The sequence below is a fragment of the Sphaerodactylus townsendi genome, linkage group LG10, assembly GCF_021028975.2.
Source record: "Sphaerodactylus townsendi isolate TG3544 linkage group LG10, MPM_Stown_v2.3, whole genome shotgun sequence".
Classification (NCBI taxonomy): Eukaryota; Metazoa; Chordata; class Lepidosauria; order Squamata; family Sphaerodactylidae; genus Sphaerodactylus; species Sphaerodactylus townsendi.
This window is the reverse complement of record NC_059434.1, coordinates 856643-879323: the sequence shown is the minus strand read 5'-3', so window position 1 is coordinate 879323 and position 22681 is coordinate 856643. Positions and strand designations below refer to the sequence as shown.

Here is a 22681-nt window from a genome sequence, read left to right as displayed (position 1 = left end):
GGGGGGATCACTTGCTGGGGGAAGCAGGATATGGTTTGAAGAGTGCAGGTTATGCAAGGAAAATATATGAAATGACTGGTTCTCAGTATGGAGGAGACTTTTGATTGTACAGCAGTTGGAGAGGGTTGGATAGATGAGAAAGTCTCTCCATTCCCCTTGTGGTATATGTAAATATTTTTGTGTTTTTTATTTCTGTGATTTAATTTGTGCATTTATTATGTATGTTGTGGGTTAAAATGTAGGGAGGTGGGTAGGAGACTGGAAGGTGTTATGATGGAATATGGGAGCTGTACCTGAGGGTTGATGGGTTTGTAGAGGGAACCGTTGGCCCAGTGTGCAGGTGGGAAAGTTATTAGCCTCAGTGGCAAGTAGTGAGAAAATAAGACTTTGTTGCCAGTCCTGTTTAAGAAACTTTATAGAAAGAATGTGCGCACCTGTCTGAAACTGTTAGCCTTGTGGAGCTGTGACACATTCATATTTCTGAACAAACACTACATTTAAGAGAAAACTTTTATTTAAAGGATCCTCTTTTACTTTAGAGCCATCTGCATAAACTGATTGATCTTTTATTCTCCCATTCTGTTATTTGGGTTCAACTAAGAAGTCTAAGGCAAGAGCCCTTGGTCTCAGTGCAAATAAACAGGAAATGCTAAGGGGGTAACATAACAACTGTTGCTTCAGAACACAACAGAGAGCAGCCTTTACAGGTATTATTTATAAGGAGTCTCAGAAAGGAGCAAAGCATTACACTCCCTTTTGTCCTGTGGCCCCCAACCACTCCAGTGTTATCTGATTCCCCATAATTTGTGGGCAGAGGCAAGGACCTGTGTACTCTGATCGTTCCAATGATAAAGATTCACTAGGCAACCGTAACAGCTGGGTTTGCCAGTATTCTAAATTAAATGCTGAAAGGCCTAGGAGGGTGCTGAATTCTGTATCCAGCTTTCCCTAACTGCTTGCATGAAAATTACATGGCCCGGACTATTAAGCAAAGGGCACCAAACTATGTCTCACTGGCCACATTCAGCCTGCTACAATATTTTATCCAGTCTTCAAAGCAGCCTTGAAGGCAGGAAAAATAGAAAAGGCAGACTACAGGAATTCCTTTCTAGGGTCTGGTTTTTACCCCCCGCCCCTCCATTTCCTGCACTCTGTATCCTGCCCTCGTCCCACGCCTTTTCCTCTTCAGTGCTTACAGTGTGAAGGAAATTGCAAGCTTAGTTTGTAGTGCAAATGGTAAGCTTCAAGTTTCATCGGGCATTGAGAGTGGGGTTAGAGGTGTCCCAAAGCAAGGTGGGGAGGGGAATTTGGAAAGGCTTCAGGGGCTCCTAGGCATTCACAGAAAAGCCAAGGCAGGGGAAGTCCTTCTCCACCCAAGTGAGATTGGCTGAGCTGTCTTTGGGGATTGCCACCGGCCATGTGTTCTAGAGCAGCATCACTGCAGCCCCACTGTGATCCATTGAGCTTGCTTTGGAGTTGTCCGCACAGAAACCTCTCTTCTGCATGGAGTAAAGTCTCCTGGCGGCCACAAAAATTCTGACTCGTATTCATAGAGCTAAGGTGCTGCCAAGATCAGTACTGATTTTTAGGGTGCAAACAGGGCATAGGATTGTGCAAGTCTCAAGTTTGGGGAAGCACTCCTGAAAAGCCCACCTTATAAGCTGCTCTTTAAGGGTAGCATTTAAGTGTAAGCATTTAAGCTTTGTAGAAGCCGGGGGAGTCCTTTTAGAAGGATCACAGAGGTCTCCCTAGGGCTGCTCTTGTAAGCTATGAGATATTAGCTGAGGCCTGTGCGTGCTGGAATTTGCACACACCCCCATGAGCTTTGTTTGGTTGATTCCTAGATACCCTGTTTCCCCAAAAATAAGACCTACCCCAAAAATAAGCCCTAGCATGATTTTTGGAGGATGCTTGAAATAGAAGCCCTACTTAAAAAACAAGCTCTAGTTACAGATTCCCTGGTGCAGCTGATCTGGTCACATGGGGGCCAAAATCATGGGGGGGAAAGACATCCCCTGAAAATAAGCCCCAACGCATCTTTTGGAGTAAAAATTAGTATAAGACCCTGTCTTATTTTCAGGGAAACACGGGTAAGAGTGGTCCTCTGCTGATTAGCTTCCAAAGAAATTCTGATAATTTCCTCAACCTTTCTTGCTAACCATGGTGGCTCCAAATTCTTTTGGACTGGGCACTGCCTTTCCTAACCTGCGGAACACATTCCACCGGAGCTTTTATTACTGTGTTTTTAAATAACCTCCAAGCATCTTGGAAAGTTTTGACTCTTGATTTTCCCTTTCAGCTTCCTGCGCACTATCCCCCTCATCTTTGAGAAATTTCCCTTTTTGAAGGCGAATGTAACTACATTAGTAGTTATTTTAATGTTTTCATGGGTGTAGTTTTGGGGATCATGATCAGTTAGAAAAGCAGCATAAGGATGTCTTAAATACAATTAATTTACATTAGAAATAAGTGAGCAGTTCCTCAACAGAGATGTGTTTTCACAGCACTCATCTGTTAATGCCATTTTTCCCTATTCTCTTACTTTATCTGAAGTAAGACTTCCTGCATTCTGCTACCCTTTTATCAGAAGTAAGCCTGACTTTTCAGTGTTCACTTTTTCCTCTGCAGATTGAGCTCTTTGACTTCAAGGGGAAAGACCTCACTGAAGATGAAGATGGTGGAATAATCCAAAGAATCCAGAAGAAGGGAGAAGGCTATTCCAAGCCAAACGAGGGAGCACTGGTGGAGAGTAAGTGCCTTTTGGGAAGACCAGCTGAGGAACTGTGAAGATGGTCATCTTGCATGGGAATATCAGGAATCCAGATCCCAAGGAGCGGATGCTGTTGGAGCCCATTGGGAACCAACTGCCAAAACAGCACCTGGAGTCTGGGGCGTACCTAGACAAACTGGCGCCCAGGGACAAAACCTGAGTTTGGCGCCCGCCCCCCCCAACCCTCCCCCACCATGACCAAACAATGATTTTTTGTACCAGCTCACAAAACACCTCCCACTCCCAGCAAAACATATATGGCTCTCTCCCCACCAACTCTTTTCCTAATTTCCTAATCACAACAACCCTATGAGGTAGGTTGTTAGCCTGAGAAACAACTCCAAGCCAGTGTAAGTCAGTATTAAGCATGTAAATCTCTCACAAATCACCCCCAGCAAAACATTTACCAAACAAATGTCAGCAGCATCTCTCACAAAACACCTCCAGTGGAATCCACCCCCAAACACCATCACTTTCAATGGTGTTTAAACTAGGGAGCTCAGATTCTTCTTTTAAATCCACCTTAAAGGGAGAGTCTGGGGTCCCCGGTTAAAACAAAATTGAAAGTGATGCTGTTTGGGGGTGGATTCTCCCCTACCCTGAAACAGCATCACTTTTGAGGGACATTCAGATGAAACAAATACCATATTTGGCTGGAATCTGGGCAAATTTGGGCACATTCGGACAAAAAATGTCCAATTATGTCCTGCCCAAATATGAACAAATGCGAATGCAAGGTATTTGGGCTTTTGGGGGTATTTTTGGTGTTTTTTAGCCTGCAGGGAGCGCATTTTTAAAGCTAGTGGCACCATGATTTCAGGGCATCATCCAGAGACTGCCCTGATGATACCACCCAAGTTTGGTGATGTTTGGTTCAGAGGCAGCAAAGTTATGGACTCCCAAATGGAATGCCCCCATCCCCATTGTTTTCAAAGGGAGCTAATGTGAGATGGGGGCTACCCATTTGAGGGACCATAACTTTGGTCCTCTTGAACCTAACTTCACCAAACTTGGGTGGAATCATAAGAATAGTTACCAGATGATACCCTGAAATTTTGGTGTCAGTAGCTTTAAAATGCATCCCTTCCAGGCACCCCAAGAAATTTGCCTGAGATTCTTTGTTTTGCAGTGACTTTGCTCCATTGTAGCCAATGAGGAATTTCTGAGGCAGGCTGCACATTTTTGAAGATAGAGACACCAGACTTTCAAGGTGGCTCCAGGAAGCTCTCCTGGTAATAGCATCCAGGCTTAGAGACCTTTGCTTCTGAGGGTCCAATTTTATGGGCCCCCAAAAGGCTTATTTGTTTCCCCGCTCCTGCACATGAAGCCTGATGGCTGAGTTCTCCCAGAACTTCTCAGCGCCCCCACCCACCCCCAAAAGCAAAGCTCACCAAGCTTGAATGCTATTAATTACAGGCCTCTTGGGAATTTAGCCACCTTGAAAGTCTGGCACCTCCTATCATCTCAAAAATGTGTGGTCACTGCTTACACACTTCAGAAATTCCCCAGAATCCGCCAGGCTCTTTCAGCCCAAGTTCTATGGGGCTATAGGACTTCAATGGGGCTTCTTGTTATGCCCAGCTCTGTGGCAGAGGTTTCAACAGGGAGGCACCCTGTAAGTGGTCTTGCTCTGGGTGGGGCACTTATTTCCACTGCAGGGCTGCTGGTGTGGACTTCCTGAAAGGAACCAGCCAACTTTGCTAAAAAAAGTTTTGCTCAGTGATGGCTGTAGATGCTGTGGGCATCGAGGTTTACTCTTCCAACTCAGTGCCTACAGCATTTTCCATCTTCCACACACATATTTCAGCAAATTTGGTTGGTTCAGCTTTTCAAGAGACTGACACTCAGTAGCCCTACAGGAAATGCCTCACCCAGAAAGCTACAAAGACCCCTACCACAGTGCCTCCCAAGTTGGAAACCTCTCTACCACAAAGCCATCTGGGCATAACAGAAAGCCCCATTGAAGTCTAAGCCCCATAGAACTTGCTGAAGAGCCTGGCAGATTCCTGGGGAATGGTCTGGAGTGTGTAAGCACTGGCTGCACATTTTGAAGATAGAGGTGCTAGACTTTCTGCTGTGGCTCCAAGAGGCCTTGTAGTGCATCGTAACCAAGCTTGGTGAGCTTTGCTTCTGCGCTGTGTGTGTGTGGGGGGGGGGGGGGCGAGTTGAGAGAGTTCTGAGAGAACTCATCCCGCACACAGGCTTTCATGTGCAGGAGCAAGGAAACAAAATAATAATAATAAGAGTTTGGATTTATATCCCTCCTTTCTCTCCTATAGGGGACTCAAAGGGGCTTACAATCTCCTTGCCCTTCCCCCCTCACAACAAACACTCTGTGAAGTAAATGGGGCTGAGAGAGCTCCGGAAAGCTGTGACTAGCCCAAGGTCACCCAGCTGGTGCATGTGTGGGAGCTTAAGATAGGCTAACTCCTACAGATTCCCCAGTGATAAGCCTGCCTCCACAACTCAGGCAGCAGAGCTGGGAATCAAACCCGGTTCCTCCAGATCAGAGTGCACCTGCTCCTAGCCACTACGCCACTGCTGCTTTTGGGGTCCCATAAAATTGAACCCCAAGCAGCAAAGGTCTCCAAACCTGGATGCTATTACCAGGAGGCCCTCCTGGAGCCACCCTGAAAGTCTGGTGTCTCTATCTTCAAAAATGGGCAGCCTGCCTACACACTCAGAAATTCCCCATTGGCTACAATGGAGCAAAGTCACTGCAAAAACAAAGAATCTCTTTGGGCCAAATTTCTTGCAGGGGTTCCTGAAGGGTGTATTTAAAGTTAAAGCTGTGACACCAAAATTTCCAGGGTATTATTCTGGTAAAGCCTTTATTCTTATGATCCCACCCAAGTTTGAGTGAAGTTAGTGTTTCAGGGGACCAAAAGTTATGAAAGTGCACTCCAAATGGGTAGCCCCCATCTCCTGTTAGCTCCCATTGAAAATAATGGGGATGGGGTGGGTCCATAATTTTGCTGCCTCTGAACCAAACATCACCAAATTCGGGAGGTATCATCAGGACAGTATCTGGATGGTACCCTGAAATTTCGGTGCCGCTAGCCTTAAAAATGCGCCCCCTGCAGGCCAAAATGTAAAAAAACACTTAAAAAATCTCTAAAACACAGTTCCGACTTTTGAATGTTGGCTTCCCCTACGTGACTGGGGCAAGCCTGGCACATAGGGTACCCCCTGTCCCTAGGCAGGTACGCCACTGCCTGGAGTCACTCCCCACCGGGGCATATTCTGCCCTCCTCTCTTCAGCTACGGTCAATCAGTTGTTCAGCACTGACTTGAGACTGGGATTCAGATTCTAGGTCACCTGTAGCTTCCAGATGCTCAGGAACTACAATTCCCATCAGCCCCTACCAGCATGGCCAATTGGCCATTGTGACAGAGGCTGATGGGAATTGTAGTTCCTGAACATCTGGAGAGCCGCAGGTTCCCTACCCCTGTTCTAGGTTAAGCACGGCACTGGTTAGCTTGGGTGCGGACAGGCTGTTTCCCAGTGGGGAGTTTGCCCCAGGAGCAAAGAGGCTGTGGGCAGATGGTTGGCTGGTTTGATAACGGCAGATGGCAGGGAGGCAGCATGAGCCCCTGGTTCCTGTTCTGTCACTGGCAGGACCTTGGCGTAGGCTACTCAGGTGGCTTTCCAGAGCTATGCAGCTATTTACCTCCTCAGCTTTTGTGGGCTGGAAGAAGTTTCTGTGTGTCAGAGAAGGATTGTCTTTTTCTTAAAAAATGAAGACAATTGCAGTGTTCAGTAGAAAACAGTTGCACGTGTCTGTGTCAAGTGCCATCAAGGCACAGCCAACTAGTGACAACCCAGTAGGGTTTTCAATGCAAGATACTAACAAGTGTTTGCCATTGGCTTCCTCTGCAAAACGACTCTGGTGTTCCTTGGGGGCCGCCATCCAAGTACTAACCACAAGGAGGATATATATGAACAGTTCAGAAAAATGAAAAATTGCCATTTAATCTTCCTCAAATTACAAGAAGCAAAGGCCAAAAATTAATGACCTGCAAGCTTTTATAAATCACCATAATAGCCATATGTACGACCTGAGGAACCCAGTGTACTGGGACAGCATAAAGATCAAATGAGTAACTGAAAGTGAAGGTGATGAGGGTTGGACTTGATGGCCATTGTGGTCTCTTCCAACTCTATGATTCTATGAACATGAAAATGTTTGAGTTCCTTTTGCAACTGAATAGCAGCTACACTCATCAGTGAACTGAGCAGGTTCAGCCCTCAGTCTGACCTGTCCCTCAGTACTTCAGGAGGGCTGCCCTGCAGGGCGTCATCTGCCCTTTGCGGCCTTTGTGTCTGCTGTTGCCCTCCAGGGACGACAGCCCCCCCCCCCCCCCCCCCAGAATTCCAGGTGAAGCGGAAGGGGAATGTGTGAATGCATCCTCACCCTCTGAAATGGTACATTCTCTTGGCCTGGTGAAAGTTAACAAAAACATTCTGCAGTTTCAGAAATTAATCTCTTGCTTTGTGTGGATCCTTGAGTCTGAAGGCAGCAATGCTGTTTGCTCTATTGGGGGTGGGGGGAACGGGGCTTTGAACTAAGGGATATGAGATCTGCAACCCTCCACCGCCACCCCATTCCCAAGGGGCAGTTGATTGTCGCACCACACAAGGTTTAGAGCCTTGCAGTGCAGCCTTCTCTCATCTCACTCAGCAAAAGTGGCAGTAGGAAGTAGAGTTGAGCAAACTATCACCCCACCCCACCCCAGAATTTGACCGTAGCTGCTCATTTTTGGAACCCATTTGTTTTCTTGAAGTGGTCACAGATATGTATAATAATTTTATTTACTGACTGGCAGATTTTTATAAATACGTTGAGCATTTTATGTACTCCGTCTCAACTCCATTTAAATCAGAGGCTCTTTTGTACCAGTTGAGATAGAAGGTCGGCATGGAGACAGAGTATTTGACAAGAGGGAGTTGCGATTTGAAGTGGGAGAAGGAGAAAACTACGACCTTCCCCCTGGCCTGGACAAAGCCCTGCAGAACATGGAGAAATCAGAAGAGTGTGTGGTGTATCTCAAGCCCAGGTATATCCGTGGCCCCTCCTTTCCACATGGGTATGGAAAGTGGGTGGGATGATTCCTCAACTATCTTTAAGAGTGCAATGTCAACATTAACCCAAACAAATTCAAAGATACACACGTTGCACTCTGGCTGGGTCTGCTCTTATATATTGATCTTATATTTAATTGAAACTCCATTCAAACACTTCTATTATTACTTACATTTCCCTTCTCTAATAAGACATCAGTCTTTCAACTCTTATAATTACCAAACATTACTAGTCTCTTTAGTCCATTCCAGTTCTCTATTTAGGAAAACAAAGCTTCCAGTTTCATATATTCATAGCCAAATCAGTAACCAAACTTCAGTTTCATGTAGCAGTTTCATAAATTCATACCAATCAGTAAACCAAAGCTTCACTTTCATCATATAGTCCATATAGAAAAGCTCCTGCCAGAGTAGAACGTTTTTTTTTTCGCATAGCCTTCCCTATAGTATGCCCATATGTTCAAACAACTTCCATCAGTTCCTTTGAGGCTCCTCAATGGGTATATCTGAAATTAAGATTAAGCACAGATACATATATTCTGGAAATCAAAATTATGCCTATTCCCTATCTTTCTTTGCACCAGTCCACCTCATCTATCTGTATTCCCATTACTCACTGGCTCTCTATTCAGAGTTGCTCTGCTTCCATCTCTGCCTTCCGCTTTGTCTCTTGCTGACTCTCATAGACTGGAGCTACATGTACCATTGCAGCCTTAATTGAAACCACCTGTCCAGCAGCCGTCAGCTAATCTTACCAGGGATGACATGCAAAATCCAGCGCTTTGTTAAGGACTCTATTCTATCTGTCTGGAATTTAAAGATATATCTATTTTCCATTTGTAACAACTTTTTTTCCACATTGCCCCTGGTAGAAAAATTCTTCTTCTGCATATGATATAATACACAAAAAACGTGAGGGTCCATTTCCTCTAACTGTGTTGTAGTTCCTGGAAATGCTCCACCAAGGAGCTTCCTGTTTGCCAGTTCTTGATGCAACTGCGATGCTCTGCCACTCCTGGTCTTAATCTGGCGTGAACGCCTTCCCTAATATAAAAGTTTTGGGCAAGGGGCAAAAATATTATATATACATCTCCTCGTGTGTCACATGACGATATAGGAGTTCAATCAGCCATTGCAAATTTAATCCAGGTATATCAATTGTTGCAAGTTGATAGAGAGTATTCGCGACTGTGCAATACTTCTCTGTTACTAAGGAAAATGGGGCGTCCAGATTACAAAGGCCAGCCAGAGCTGCTGGTCCATGTTTATCCAGCGCAAGCCTGCCCTGACCACTGTTTGTCTCAGATTTCTTTTGTTCAAGCGTAGACCTATTAATGGGGGTAAATCACATCCAGGTAAATCTCTAACCACGTGCCAATTCCTTAGTATGCTGTTCCTTATCACTTCATACATAGGTGTATAGTCCATTGACCACATCAGTCTGGATTTTTGTGTCCGTGATTTTGGTCTCAGTAATGCAATTCCCGGCTCATTTTAAGGCTATCCTATTCCAAGCACTTTGTAATAATCCAGTGGGATAACCCCTATTATAAAAATTCTTAAGCTGGTGGGTAGGGCAGACTTGCTGGATAAACATGGACCAGCCCTGACACAATTGTTGCCCTTCTGAGGGTTGTTGGCTGGGCCCAAGCCGGCTGTTCAGTGCAAGGACAGAGATGTCACCAAGTGTTGCTCTGCAGAGCTTGCTTTTCATGTAGCCTAAGAAGAGACTCAGAATTGAGAATCGGTGCTGCATTCCCTAGAGCAGCTGGCTTAGCCAGGCAATAGCTCTGGGAAAGAAGATTCCGCATCATCCTTCCCAGTGCTGCATTCCTGCAGAGTTTTTGTTCCATTTGACAACTGCTTTGTTATTGACAGGTTCACTTTTGAAAGCTCTGTGGAGCGTTTGCACGGACTGCTGTTCTTCACATTAAAACCCATTCATTTGGGCCCTTTTTCATGCATATAACCAGCAAGTCCTTTGGGAGCTGCTTCTCTTTATGGTGAAGTTGCAAGGCTCAAATAAGGATGGGATTTCCTTCTTACTGGAGCCTGAGTTCTTCGGAGTGTTCCTCTTCCTTGTGACTTGGACTGGCCATGCAAATATCATTGGCACAGTACAGGATTATTGGCTCCTGTTTTAAAAAGGTTCCTCAGTGGATTCGGAATATGCTACACGTTTTGACAGGAGCCAGAGTTTTCAGAATAAGCAGCACAATAAACCTCCCCAACCCTGAAAAGCAAGTCAGTAGTGTTCCTGTCTAGCAGCAGAGGGTTCCTTGCTGTTATCTGCATTGCGTTTGGGGTGTCCTGGTTTACAGCTCCTCGTGCTGTCATGCTTTGTAATGCACAGGAGGGGTGGAGCCTTGGTGCAAGGCCAAAAGCAGATTCAGAAAAGCCCCATAAACACAAAAGTGGCCTTTCTGTTTTTCATACCAGTCCTGGGAAAACAGCTGAAAAGAGTGTCAAGTGGCACATCTGAATTTGGTCATGGTACTCTTTGGGTGTTGCTTCATTTATAACACACCCCTTTCTTCCCATTGGAGGATTGTGAGCTGCAAGCCAGCAAGTCCCATGTTCACATTTGCCTTCTGGATTTGCTTTGCTGCCTTGGGCAAGGGTGTGTCTTCAGATAAAGATTTCCAATATACTTTAAATAGTACATTCAACCCAGTCCTTTGCCTGCCAGCTAAGAAATCATTCTCACTCTACTCAGTGGGTTTACTCCTGGCGAAGTGTGTGTAGAATTGCAGTCTGACCTTCAGATTTCACATGTGCTCTAAGAATTATGTTGATAATGTATTTAGAGAACTTTAATCACGGTGCCTCAGAGCAGAATTGTACTTTGGTGGTAAACGCTGCAGGCTGTTTTGGAGCAAGCTGTGTCGTGCTCATGGGGAGGCCTGCAGCTCAGGAGCAGATCCAGTCTCTGTTTACGAGAAACTTGGCAAGGCTTCAGCCAGAATGTCTAGATCAGGGGTAGGGAACCTGCGGCTCGAGAGCCGCATGCGGCTCTTCTGCCCTTGCACTGCGGCTCCACGAGCTGAGCCGCTGGCCCCATCCTGCCCTCGGCCCTGCAAGCAGGGTGGGTTGACTCAACCGCCCGCTGCGTCGCTGTCGCTACGCCATGGCTTCCTTCTCGCCTGCCCCGTTGGAGTGGGGCGGGCACTTTCCCAGCAGCCGGTGAGGCCGGAATCACTGTCTCTCATTTCCTTGCTCCTCTGCAGGCAGCAGGGCGGATTACATCCATGCTTCTCTGTGAATGTGAGCTAGTAAAGCGAAAAACCCCAATATATACAGTGTTATCTTTATTTTAAATGTCAAAAATTATTTGCGGCTCCAAGTGTTTTCTTTTCCCATGGAAAACGGGTCCAAATGGCTCTTTGAGTGTTAAAGGTTCCCTACCTCTGGTCTAGATGTCCCAATTCTGCGTGGCAGCTTCCACACTGGTCGGCTTCACCAATTATGGCAGCCATTTTATGAGTGTGCCTACTGCCACTGCTGCCCTTACTGGAAATTTCTAGGGTACCCAGGCTCAAAAAAGTTGGGCAGTTTTTAGCTGAGGGGTTTGTTTTTGAGAGCGATCAAGAACAGGGCAACCCAGATCTCTCACAACCTTTTCCTGTCACTCATAGCTATGGTTTCGGAAGCACTGGAAAAGAGAAGTTCCAGATCCCACCAGATGCCGATCTACAGTATGCTGTTAGGCTGAAAAGCTTTGAAAAGGTATGTCAGAAGGGTATTTTTTAATGAGAGGGGCTGTGCCTCGGTGGTAGGGTTTCTGCTTGGCAAGTGGTAGACTATTGCAATGCACTGTATCTGGGTCTCCCCCCTTCAGAATCAATTCAGAAACTTCCAATTGTTGCAGAATGCCAAAGTGTGGCAATTATCAGGAGCCAGATGACACGTGCATATTACTCCCATTCTGCAATCTCTCCACTGGCAGCCCATCGGTTACCAGGCTGAATTTGAAGTATTCGCTATCACATGTAAAGCCATTTGTGGCTTTGGACCTTCACATCTATGTCTCTCCCTTTATCCTTCATCTCGTCAAATTTGCTCATCCAAGCAAGGCTGTCTACAATTGGGCAAAATCAATGGTTCCCCATATGCTGTTGTGGCCCCACCTTGTGGAATGGCTCCCCTGAGGTAGTCAGGAAGGCTCCCACTCTCCTTTCGCAAACTGCAGAACTTAATCATTCAAGAGGGCTTTTCTACTCTGGCAAGAGGGTAGTACTGTACAAATTGATTCACAAAATTACTTGGATAAATAATTGGGGTCTGTATAATTTGTTGCAGGTTTGTTTAAGAACATAAGAACAAGCCAGCTGGATCAGACCAGAGTCCATCTAGTCCAGCACTCTGCTACTCGCAGTGGCCCACCAGGTGCCTTTGGGAGCTCACATGCAGGAGGTGAAAGCAATGGCCTTCTGCGGCTGTTGCTCCCAAGCACCTGGTCTGTTAAGGCATTTGCAATCTCAGATCAAAGAGGATCAAGATTGGTAGCCATAAATCGACTTCTCCTCCATAAATCTGTCCAAGCCCCTTTTAAAGCTATCCAGGTTAGTGGCCATCACCACCCTCCTTCTGTGGCAGTACATATTCCAAACACCAATCACACCGCTGCGTGAAGAAGTGTTTCCTTTTATTAATCCTAATTCTTCCCCCAGCATTTTCAATGAATGCCCCCTGGTTCTAGAATCGTGAGAAAGAGAGAAAAATTTCTCTCTGTCAACATTTTCTACCCCATGCATAATTTTATAGACTTCAATCATATCCCCCCTCAGACGCCTCCTCTCTCCAAACTGAAAGAGTCCCAAACGCTTTGTGCAGCCCCTCCCCCTCATAGGGAAGGTAAGTGTTCCGCAGTCCCTCAATCATCCTTTTGTTGCCCTTTCTCTCTGGCACTTTCTTTTTTCTATCTCCCCTCAATATTCCTTTTTTTGAGGATGCGGCGACCATGGTGAACTGGACATACAGTACTCCAAGTGCTGTCAGCGATCTCACTTGCTTTATATAAGGGCATGGACAATCTTTGGCAGTTTTATTCTCAATTCCTTTCCTCTAATTATCCCCAGCATAGAGTTTGCCTTTTTTTCACAGCCAAGCCATGCATTGAAGTTGACATTCCCATGGAACTATCTGGAACTAAGATGCCCAAATCCCCTTCTCCTGGTCTGTGACTGATAGCACTGACCCTTGTAGCTTGTATGTGAAGTTTGGATTTTTTGCCCCTATGTGCATCACTTTGCATTTTGCTACATTGAACTGCATTTGCCATTTCTTAGCCCACTCACCTAATTTATCAAGGTCCGCTTGGAGCTCTTCGCAATCCTTTGTGGTTCTCACCACCCTACATAATTTGGTATCATCTGCAAACTTGGCCACCACGCTACCCACCCCTACTTCCAGGTCATTTATGAATAAGTTAAAGAGCACTCGTCCCAAAACGGATCCTTGGGGGACACCACTCCCTACATCTCTCCATTGTGAGAACTTCCCATTTACACCCACTCTTTGCTTCCTGTTTCTCAACCAGTTTTTAATCCATAGGAGGACTTCCACTCTTATTCCTTGAATTGTTTATTTTGTGAGCTGTCCATTCCCTTATAGGCTCAGGGTACCTTCCAACATTGGACAAATACAATAAGACGATGCATAGCATCTATTGACCTAATTTATTTATAAAACTATATATTCAGTTGGCAGGGAAAACACATAACTCAAGACATAATAAATTGGCTCATTATGTAATTTTACATCATTTAATGTGTCATGTTAACATTTATGCTTTGCTTCAGTTCTGTTTTTTACACTCCTGGATGGATCCACAACCCAAATCCCGTTTCATTGTTGACTGAAGACCTGATTGTCTTTGCTGCCTCTGTGTCATCCTCCTGGAGTCCCAGTGAGAAAGGCCAACTATGCATGAATAGGTGGAAGAGCCCTGGTTGCCTTGTAGGTCATGTGACAGACCCTGGGGAGTCCCAGTCAGAGGAAGTTATGCTGACCTTGATACTCCAGTGGTTTGATTTAGTCAAAGCTGTATCCTGCGTTCATGTATAATAAAAAAGAATGGAGAAAGGTTTTTCTTCAGTTTGCCCTGTCAAGCGCTCTGTGTGTGCATTGCTTCTGGAGGAGGCAGGAGAAATTATATTTCATGTGTTAGCAAATTATTTAGTATATACTAAATGATGGAAAATGTGGCACATAAATTGCTTGTTATGAAATGTTTGGCTTGGGTGCTGTAACTTACCCACAGTTATTCAGCATTGCCCCTCTTTGTCAAGCTCCACTGAATGTAAATTGAAGCCTCTGATTCCTCCCCCCCTTCCCCAAAAAAGGTCTGTACCCTGTTAAAAGTCCTGGCTAATAAAATGGCCATGCGGCACCTCCTGAACTGGGCGTATGGGGGTCATGCAACATTACTGGTGTCACTACCTCACTTCTGGGTAATACCATAGAATTTTTGGCAATTCCTAAAGTTCCCTTTGACACACCTAGGAGTGACATAGCGATGTGGGGGGTATTGCTCCCCCCCTTCCAGTGTCCCTTGGAGTTGTGCCTTGCAGTGGAGCTTGTCGAGGAAGGCTTCCCACCATAGTTTTTCCATGGCTTCAGATTTTCTAGAAATATTGCATGTCTCTATCTGAGGTCCTTTTAAATGAAGATAATGGGACTCAACCTGGGTTCTGCCATTTGCAAAGTGTATGTTTTTTTCTGAGCTGTGTAAGTTGTCGTGCTTTCTACCACCACACTGGTGTGCAAGAGTGTGCAGATATAATTCCAGTGAGGCATATGGCATTCTTTTTAGCCACCAGACCTGAAAATACAATAAATGTGTGTGTAGAGGGAATAAATCTCCAGCCTGCCCTTTGCTGACCCTTGCAGAAACTAGAGGATGCTGCTCACATCTTTGGTGACTTTGTTGTGGCCTGTCCGGAAGCAGCATCAGGCAGTTTGTGATCCACTCAGTGCTCTTGTGAGTTCTCTCTTCAGAAGTAACTGAGCCGCTTGGTCTTTTCCTTGTATAGGCAAAGGAATCCTGGGAGATGAACACTGATGAGAAGCTGGAACAAGGCTTCATGGCCAAGGAAAGGGGCACCCAGCACTTCAAGGTATGTGGTCAGTCCCGGTTCAGTAGGTTTTTGGGTCTTGCACCTTGAATATTATTTATTTATTTATTTATCATATTTGATATACCGGCCCACCCCAAAATGGCTCTGGGCGGTGTACAAACCACAATTAAACATCAGAAAAACATAATAAAAGTTAAAACGACTCAGATGGCAAGCTCTAGCAAAACTTTCCTGGGGGTAGCCCCATCCTACTCTTATGTAGAGAATGGCACACACACATCATCAGCTGTCTCCCCCCAAAGACCCCGTGGAACAACTCTGTTTTACAGGCCCCGCAGAACTGCCCAAGGTCCTGCAGGGTCTGGATGACCGGAGGCAGAGTGTTCCACCAGGCTGGGGTCAAGGCACTAAAAGCCCTGGCCTGGGTAGAGGTCAGCCACATCATAGATGGGTCAGGGACCACCAGCAAGTTGGCCTCTGCAGAGTGCAGAAGCCGCGTGGGGACATAGGGGAAAAGGCGGTCCCTGAGATATGAGGGCCCCAGGCCATGGATAGCCTTAAAGGTAAGTACCAACACCCTGAAGGTGACCCGGTATTCCATTGGGAGCCAGTGCAAGTGGTGCAGAAAGGGGAGATGTATTCCCGTACAGAATTTCCCCTGATCAGCCATGCTGCCGCAGAGTGAACCAACTTCAATTTCCGGATCAACCACAAGGGAAGTCCCACGTAGAGCGAGTTACAATAGTCCAACCTGGAGGTGACCGTGGCATGGATCACTGAGGCTAGCTTCTAGATCTTTCTGGGAGAGAAACCTCAGACAGTGAGGACAAGGACCGGATAATCTGAAACAGTTGTGTTGGGCAAGAGCTTGTGGAGGCGAGAGAGGACAAAAAATGATCCCTTTTCGCCCTCTTCATCACCATCTCATAGGCCTTCATAAATGTTCTATAAGATTATCGTGTAGTTTCATCACGAGACTTCCTCCACATTATCTCTGGCCGTCTGAGTTCCCTCTTCATACAGCGTAGCTCCTCTGTATACCAAGGGGCCAGCCGTGAACGAGGGCGCAGAGGGCGCCAGGGAGTAATCTCCTTGATGGCCTGGAATTCCTGTCCCTAACATTGGTCAATGACATTGGTCATTGAGGGTGCCAATGGGCTCAAGATCCCGCAGAGCATTCAGGAAACCAATTGGATCCATAAGTCTCTGCTGGCGGGCAAAAATAGACCCATCGCCTAAACAGGGTTGGTGTGGTAGGCCCATCCGGACACTCCAGGCATAATGGTCAGACCCTGGCACTCATCAATACAATACAACCATATCAACACCTGAACTGAAGACCAAATCCAGAGTGTAATGTCTGGGGCCAGAGTTGATTAAGGAGAAGCCCAGCGTCACCAGGTCCATGGCCACTGAACATGAGGCAGAGTCCACATGGACATTGAAGTCCCCCAAAATAATACATTTGGGGAACTGCAGTGCCCAATTGGCCACTGCCTCCAGGAGCCGCGGCAGGCTGTCTTGATGGTATGCTAGGCAACCGGTACACCAACAAAACAGCCAGCTTCTCCATGGCCTCCCACACTAAGCCGGCACACTCGATACCGGTGATCCTTGGAACAGGGAGAGCCCTAAAGGGGATCGACTCTTGGATGAACATAGCCATCCCTCCCCCCTGGCCCTGTGTTCATGATTGGTGGATGCACGCGAAACCTGGGGGTGTGGCCTTGCATAAGGCAGCTGTTTCAGCATCATGCACCCAGGTCCTGTTGACACAAGCCAGGTCCATTCCTTGAACTCAAAGAAAATCCCGGAGCGTAGTGGTCTTGTTGTTAATGGATCTGGCATTGATCAACACCAAGGACAAAGCAGAGTTAGTCCTGAGCCCGTAGCCCTCATCACTCGGAATAGGTAGGAGATCAGAGGAAGGCCGAGCATAGCCACATCTCAGCCTGCCTCTCTCATCTGGCCCCCACCTACTGTCATATTTACCCCACACCAATAAAACTGGGATCCCTAGCCCCAGTGGTGCCATCCCTATAGACCACCCCCTAACCTAACGGCTACTAACCGAAAAGTCCTAACCCCACTACACAGCAGTGCCATCGATATAAAGGTCCCAATACTAAGACAACTATCTTAAGCTAATCCTAATACATAAGAATCCAATAAGCTAGCACTACTACTAAACTAACGAACCTACAACTATTGAACTAAGCTCAGTGATTAGTCAGCAAAGGAATACCTGACGTCCATTTATCTCAGCTGAGCAACTAGCTTACACAATCCTAACATAAATTACACAATACTAACTATTTAATAAACAGAGTACCCAACCTAAAAACCCACCACAGAAGGCCAAGAAATAAAGAGACAAGGGTTGTATGGGCTGAAAAGTAAAGTTGTCAAAACAAGCTCTCCAGTGTGAACAGCCATGATTCACTGGCCCTCCCACCATCAGAGAATTCCGACCCTTGGCTTCGCTGACGTCCTGTTCTCCAGGGAAATAACCCCAGCCGCAACTCCCGATCTATGGGTCTCAAGCCTTGGAGGCTTGCAGGCGCTGCCGCTGGCTCCCAAACCTCTTGCTGGTCAAGTGATGGAACTACAACCCGCGAACACCAGCTCTCCCACTGCTGTGCAGCTGTTAGTCTCGCAGTCCTGGATGGAGCCACCAGGGGTCTCTCATTACAGCCATGCAATCTAGCAGTAAACAGGGAGGAAGCCTCTCTCACCGCCCCCCCCCCCTTCCCATCAGTCAATGTTCCAGCTATAGCTGTAGGTCGCCGCTGTCCCAGGCGCCGGCACTGCCATTCTTTCCTTCAGCACAGCCACTGACGCTCTCACCGCCGGTGGGGCACAATTGTTGGTACTGACCAGGATGCCCTGCAGCTCGAAAATAACCTGGCAGCCCGCGCTCAGTGGTCGCTGCCACTGACCCACCTTTGTCAGCTTGCCAAGGTCTCGTGGTCATCCTGGCCCCACAGGTCCCAACGCCATCAGCAGTTCCCCCCACTCCCCTCCCCACTCGCCAAATAACAAGGTTAGGGTGGGTGGCGTCTTTGGCTCTTTGCAGGGCAGCAAAGTCCATGTCATAAAAGGAGGTTTTCCAGGCATATAACCAGTCTCTCTAAGACAGAGTGTGAAGAAAACAACAGCACCTCCCAAGAAGAACCAAGTCTTCTGGGTTAGAGCAGAAAGGGGGGGGGGGGCACACCACAGAGCGCTCCTATTGGTCATCCGCTCAGGGTGCCATCTTTAGGTCAGAAATACCAGAATAAACCAAGCCTTGTTGAAGATGAGATCTGTATCTCATGTTTCTCCTAAATTTAGATATTCTTCAATATTAGAGAATGTCCAAAATTGTGTGACACCAAAACTGCTTTTCTTATGGTTGGAGCTGATTTCTGGTTATGGCAGTCAGGAAATTTAAGGCCATGCAGGTATTTCACTAATTGTTGTTAATATTCTGAAATATGTAGCAGCACAGTGTGATATAGTGGTTAGTATGTTAAGTTTTACTTCCCATTCCACGGCCCAATCCAGGCAGCTAGGGATGGTGCCACTGCACCGCACCACTGCCTCCTCCAGAGGGCTTTCCAGCTACCCGGGGAGGCAGGACAAAAAAATAACACTGCCAGAAAGCTTGGTCACTTATGCCACCTACAATGGTTTTAGCAATGATTGTTTAACTGTTTTAAAATCTTTATTATGATTTTACAGTGTTTGTTTTAAAATGTTGTTGCAGCCCTGGGCTCCTTGGGGAAGGGCGGGGCACAAAGGGGCACTCCTGTGAGAGGGGCCAGCATTAGTCAGCTTCATGGACCCTTTTGGCCCGGAAATACCCCCCTTTGCTGACATAATGAACTTATGCCAGCAAAACAAGGTAACACAGCCCATTGGGCTGCCTCAGGCGCTTGCATGGAGGTCAGGGGAAGGTGCCTGTCAGTTTGCTGGCTACAGCACAGCAAGCATCTTCGGTGGTGCCACTGTTCCATGGGTGTGCTGGTTCCAGCTGCAGTGCACCTACCCCCACCCCTAGATTGCACTGCCCAAAGTGCCTTTCCGAACCTGTGGAATGCATTCTCTCTGGGCTTCAATTAGTGTAGTTTGAAATCGCTTTCAAACATTCTCTAGGGCAGTGGTGGCAGCCATGCTGGCAGGGGCTGATGGGAATTGTAGTCCATAACATCTGGAGTGCCAAAGGTTCGCCACCACGGCTCTAGGGATTTCACTCTCATGTGTTTCCCTTTCAGTTTCCTTGTAATGGTTCCCTGCATTTTTGTAAAGTTCCCTCTCTTGAAACCAAATGTTACAGTTTGGGACTTCAGTGGTAACTTTATGTTGACATGAATGATGAAAATAGCATCAGGGTCGCTGTTCCCAGCTGGTTCAGAAACCTCTACCTCTCACCAGGCATTCTGCTCAGAATCAAATTCATGACTACTCTCCTTTAGGTTGGCTCTGTGACCAACTGTTGCAGTGCACAGTCATTTATGATGTCTAGAAATGTCTACAGGGTGACTCCAGCCATATTTAGTTGAGGTCTGTCAGGATCATAACATTATCTGCTTTAGTCACCTCCCTTATTTCCTTCTCCATCTCGAGATCAGCCTCAAGGATTTGATCAGGTGGATGATACTATACCTCTCTTTGAAGTAACTATTAGGACCCATTATTTCCACCTATATTGCTTCAGTTGGGGAGTTAATTCCCCTGATAGTTTGCAACTTATTTGATTCTATGCCCTCTTTGATATACAAGACAAGTCCCTTCATGTCCTGCCTATAGAGATTACACCCAGGGACGATAGTATCCCATAGATTTTCTTCATTTCTCCATGTTTCTGAGATACCCACTATATCTAAATTGCCACTTAGCACCAATCACTCGAGTTCTCCTATCTTGCCTCTTCTAGCAATGGCACATAGACAACTATAATGTGTTTCCACCTCCAGCAACTCTTGTCTTCCTCAGCCCTTTGGTTGCCACCTATGGCCCTCCTTTGCCGCCACTTGTTCGCCTTACTCCCAAGTTCTGTTGAACTCCTTTCAGTATTCCCGAGTGTTTATGCAGTTCTCCGTTGGGACTGACTTACCTCAAACCGGAGGCTTAGTTTTAAGGTTCTCTGCCATTTTCGATGTTAATCACCAGCAGCCTGGCTCATTTTTGGTTCACAGCATTATAGAGTTGGAAGGGACCATAAAGGCCATTTAGTCCAACCCTCTGCTCAATTCAGGATCAACCTAAAGCATCCCTGACAAGTGTTTATCCCAACGTTGCTCACCTCCTCCCACTGGGAACAACTCTCACTGTCAAAGTTTTTTTCCCAAATGTCCAGTCACAACCTTTCTGCCCATGATTTCAGCCCATTATTGCGAGGCCTCTCCTCTACTGCTCACAGGAGCAGCTCCCTGCCCTTCCAATACCTCTTCTTTTACAGACTGAGCCTCTCCAAGTTCCCCAGCCTTTCCTCACAGGGCTTGGTCTCCAGGCAGGGCCTAACAGATCCGAATTCTTCCTCCTGGCCTGTGCATGGAGCCAGTAGAAACCTTTTTGATCCTGGTCTTGAATTTTCCGCCTAGTAAGCTGAATATTTCTTCCAGGACCACATAATTACATTTCCAGCATCATTCATGCCAGCAGACACCATGAAAGCTGACTCCTTCCCAGCATAGCCTGTCTAGACAACACATGATGTATCAGCCTTAGCTCGAGGCAGGCAGGTCAAAATACCTGTCACAGACCCTCCTCTCTATACTCCTAATAATCAAAAGCCCACTTCGTCCCAACTCCAGAGGAATATCCTTGGTATGAGAGGTTATTGATCTGATCACATCCTCTTGCTCAGACTGGCACCCTCCAACAACAAGACTCTCACTCTCCACAACAGCCGAAGAGCTGTCCGCACAGGAGTGGGACTGTTCTGGTAAGTCCCTGAAGATCTCATCCCCAAATCTCTCTCTCTCTCTCTGCCTCACCTTTTCCAGATCAGCAACCCTGGCCTCCAGGTGACAGTCTCAGTTGAACTGTAGGAGCTGCTTTGCCCTGAGCCACAGTGGTGTGATGTCATGACCCTTGGGGCTCAGGAAACCTACCCTTTTGCTGCCCAGTGGGTGGCTGTAGAGGACAGCTTCTGTCTTGGTCTTCTGCCCTTCTGCAGCCTGGGCATCAGTCAGTCATAGAACCAAGATGCTTTGCTCTGTCTTAAGATTGGTCTGGAGAATTGTAAACAGTATCAGAGGGTGGCTGAATTGAGTTACTTGACAGATAGTTTGAAACCCATATTTCCACATTTTTATTTGCAAATTTGAAAAATTTGATAAGCCTTGCTATTTGTACCTGGGAAACCTGAGTTTTTGAGAGCTAACAGTTTTCAAAATCAACACTTCAATAAGCAATCAAACTTTGAACAGTTTAGGAATGCAAGTCTTTCAAAGCTTTGGGCCAAGGCAGAATATCACATCCCATATTGCAGCCTTATTAGAAAATTTAAATGGGCTTTTGCCACTTTGACATGGAAGTTAGGGGGAGAAGACGAAGATGAGGCTGGCTCCCCCAATCATGCCCGGCACCCCGTTGCAGTCATGACAGAGGCTGGAGTGAGAGCAGAGCCAAGCTCTATCCCTGAAAGTCTCTGTCCATGGCAGCTGCTTCTGCTGCCAGCCCAGCGTACCTTCTTGGCTGCTAAGAAGGGGAGAACAGCCCTGATCTGGTGATAGCATCGGCTGAGCCAGCCTTGGGACATTCACCCACTCGCCCTGGGGGCTGTTCCAGGTAGCGACTGAAAGCACTGCCTTTATGGCCGTGCATTCCCAGGGCTGCCAAGGAGCCCAAGCGCAGTGCTACTGGTCTCGAACCCTGAAGCTGCCAAACAGACCTAGCATTGCTTGATCAGCAGTACTCTATGGGATCGGCCTCGAAGCACCCAGCTTGGCACAGCCAGTTCTGGTGAACCTGGTGTTTGCTGTCCCCCTCTATCCCTCGCCTATTCCCAAGAAATATGAGAAGTAGTTTGGAGCTGAGGCACCAGATAGAGAGCCACCTGTAATTCCTTCCCAATGTAAATAACAGGAACAATCCTGGTCCTCATGAGACCAAAGTGTCATAGCAAAATGAAGAAAAGGGATAGGATAGGGTCACTGCATGGAGAAGATGGTGAAATTCTAACGAGACAGAGAAAAGGCAGAACTACGCAATACCTTCTTTGCCTCGGTTTTTTCCCAAAAGAAAAACAGTGCTCAACTGGGGAGTAGCTTTTGGACTGTGAAGATATAATTAGCACTCCTAGGGACCAAATAAATGAAGAGTTAGTACAGGAATACCTGAATACTTTAAATGAATTTAAACCTCCAGGGCCAGATGAACTACATCCCAGGGTATTAAAAGAACTGGCAGAAGTAATCTCAGAACCACTTGCTATAACCTTGAGAGCTCCTGGAGAACAAGAGAAGTCCCACGGACTGGAGGAGAGCTAATGTTGTCCTCATCTTCAAAAAGGGGCAAGAGGAGGACCCAAACAATTACTGTCCAGTCAGGCCCACTCTCACTACCTGTAGTGACTAAACCTGGGGCAAAGGGTGCCTACTGCCTGGCTCTTCATCCTGGAGAGAAGTGACTAGTGGAGTGCCACAGGGTTCTGTTTTGGGCCCAGTGCTGTTCAGTATTTTTATTGATGACTTGAATAATTAAATAGAAGACATGTAAATAAAATTTGTAGATGATACTAAATTAGGAGGGGTAGCTAAT

General features: G+C 46.6%; 1 protein-coding gene across 2 annotated transcripts in view; it reads left to right on the top strand.

Moving 5' to 3' along the window:
- The window catches only part of FKBP4 (FKBP prolyl isomerase 4), a 49463-nt gene that overhangs the window by 10095 nt on the left and 16687 nt on the right, over positions 1–22681 (top strand). For both annotated transcript variants that reach the window (XM_048509977.1, XM_048509978.1), the window contains exons 4-7: positions 2629–2749; positions 7672–7828; positions 11489–11579; positions 14888–14971. In XM_048509977.1, coding sequence (XP_048365934.1) covers positions 2629–2749; positions 7672–7828; positions 11489–11579; positions 14888–14971 — 453 coding nt within the window. The remainder of the gene's footprint in view (positions 1–2628; positions 2750–7671; positions 7829–11488; positions 11580–14887; positions 14972–22681) is intronic.